This window comes from Bidens hawaiensis, unplaced genomic scaffold (assembly GCF_021521415.1).
Source record: "Bidens hawaiensis isolate Kalapana, Puna unplaced genomic scaffold, B.hawaiensis_p1.1 tig00001236_1, whole genome shotgun sequence".
Classification (NCBI taxonomy): domain Eukaryota; kingdom Viridiplantae; phylum Streptophyta; class Magnoliopsida; order Asterales; family Asteraceae; genus Bidens; species Bidens hawaiensis.
This window is the reverse complement of record NW_027491070.1, coordinates 3349311-3351109: the sequence shown is the minus strand read 5'-3', so window position 1 is coordinate 3351109 and position 1799 is coordinate 3349311. Positions and strand designations below refer to the sequence as shown.

Below are 1799 nucleotides of genomic sequence, written 5' to 3'. Positions count from 1 at the left end.
TTAAGATTAATAAAAGGTACTAATATATTTCGTAATAAAAAATAAAAAGTAAGGAAGAAAATATCTGAATACACACTCTCGTTTTGGCGCGTGTTTTACCCGTCAAAATATCTAAAACTTGTCCCCACTGCCGGTGACCATCATAATTCTTCTTGTTCTTGTTGCTCATCATCTTCTGCATCTTCATATATATATATATATATATATATATATATATATATATAGACACTCAAACAAACAATCAACATTAATCTCATGGACTCGAACGATATAATCGCACCGTTCATCCTCAAGACTTACCACATGGTCAACGACCCCTCTCTAGACGGGTTCATCCGTTGGGGCCTTGCCAATAACACGTTCATCGTAGTCGACCCGCTTGAGTTCTCGCAACGCCTCTTGCCTGCTAACTTCAAACACAACAACTTCTCCAGCTTCGTTCGACAATTAAACACTTACGTAAGTGTTTATTATTAATTGTTATTGTTTCATTTAATTATTTCTGGTGGTTACATTTTGTTACTATTTCGTAACAAACTTTAACCCAATGTTTTAAAATCCGGTATATATCGGTTTAACTGGATTTCAGGTAAGTGGCCGGTTCAATTAATTACTAAATGATTAGTTAATTAATTGAACCGTCGATATTTGTTGTAATACTGGTTTAAACCGGAGAACCGAAACCAAAACTTTTGACGGGTAAACATTTTGGGTTACTTTTTATTTTTTTACTGTAATTTTATATTTTAAGTAATCATAAACTTGATGTATTTAACATTATTTTAATTTATAAACCTGTATTGTAGACTTTTATTTAAATGATTTTTTTGGAAATAATTTGATGTACTTTTATCTTATTTTTTAAGGTGAAGTTGTATTTTTATGGAATTATAGTGTTAACTATTTTAGCTGTTTTTTTAAAAAATTGGATTCGAAAGCCTTCTGTTTGAATTTCGGTTTGTGATTAAATCAGGGTTTCAAAAAAGTGGATCCGGATCGTTGGGAGTTTGCGAACGAGTGGTTTTTAAAAGGACAAACACACTTACTAAAGAACATAGGACGGAAAAAACATAATAATAGTAATAGTAATAGTAATAGTTATAGTACTACTGCTACTGCTGCTGAGAATGATAATAATATTATTAGATATGAGGATGAAATGATGACAATTGAGATAGCCAAGCTAAAGCAAGAGCAAAAGGCTTTAGAACAAGAGTTACTTGGTATGAACAAGCGGCTCGAGGCGACCGAGCGGCGGCCCGAGCAAATGATGGCCTTATTGCATAAAGTAGCGGATGATCCTGAGATCTTGCCACGTATGATGCTTGAAAAGGATCAACGGTTGAAGCGTTTGGTCGATAATAAGCGGCAACGGGTCGTGAACACACCAACGAATGAAGGGACGTCGTCGATGTCGTGGCGGTGGACAGGGGCGGTTGATGTAGATAACGAAGTAGAAGGAAATTTTGGTGGGTTTGATGTAGATAATTTTGTCGGGTTTTCGCCGGAGCCGGAGAATAGAACGCCGGCCGGTTACCCGTTTACACTATTTGGTAGTGGTTTTTAGGTGGTGGATACAGTTAAACTAGTTATGGTTTGAACTTTGAAGTTTTGTTTTGTTTTGTTTTTTTGTTTTTGTTTTGTTTTGTAATTTCCAAATAGTTTTGAAATGAAATCATACATTTATATTTATTTTCTTAAATGTTTTAAATTGCTTGATGAGTTTGGGTTAAACACAAACCGGGGTTTTTTCTGGAACCTGAATAAGCAAAGAATTGGTTTCGGATTTGATCAATAAA

General features: G+C 34.6%; 1 protein-coding gene across 1 annotated transcript; it reads left to right on the top strand.

The window, feature by feature from the left end:
* The first annotated feature begins 252 nt into the window (after positions 1–252).
* LOC143567819 (heat stress transcription factor C-1-like) lies at positions 253–1590 on the top strand. The gene is made up of 2 exons (XM_077054132.1): positions 253–459; positions 974–1590. The coding sequence occupies exons 1-2, from the start codon at positions 256–258 to the stop codon at positions 1565–1567; spliced, it is 798 nt and encodes a 265-aa protein (XP_076910247.1). The 5' UTR covers positions 253–255; the 3' UTR covers positions 1568–1590.
* Positions 1591–1799: the final 209 nt, after the last annotated feature.

What these genes read in the sequence shown, in the direction of transcription:
- LOC143567819 (XM_077054132.1), top strand. Translation starts at nt 256, where the DNA reads ATGGACTCGAACGATATAATCGCACCGTTCATCCTCAAGACTTACCAC. An exon ending in TTCGACAATTAAACACTTAC is followed by an intron (nt 460 to 973) that starts GTAAGTGTTTAT and finishes TGATTAAATCAG; the next exon opens with GGTTTCAAAAAAGTGGATCC.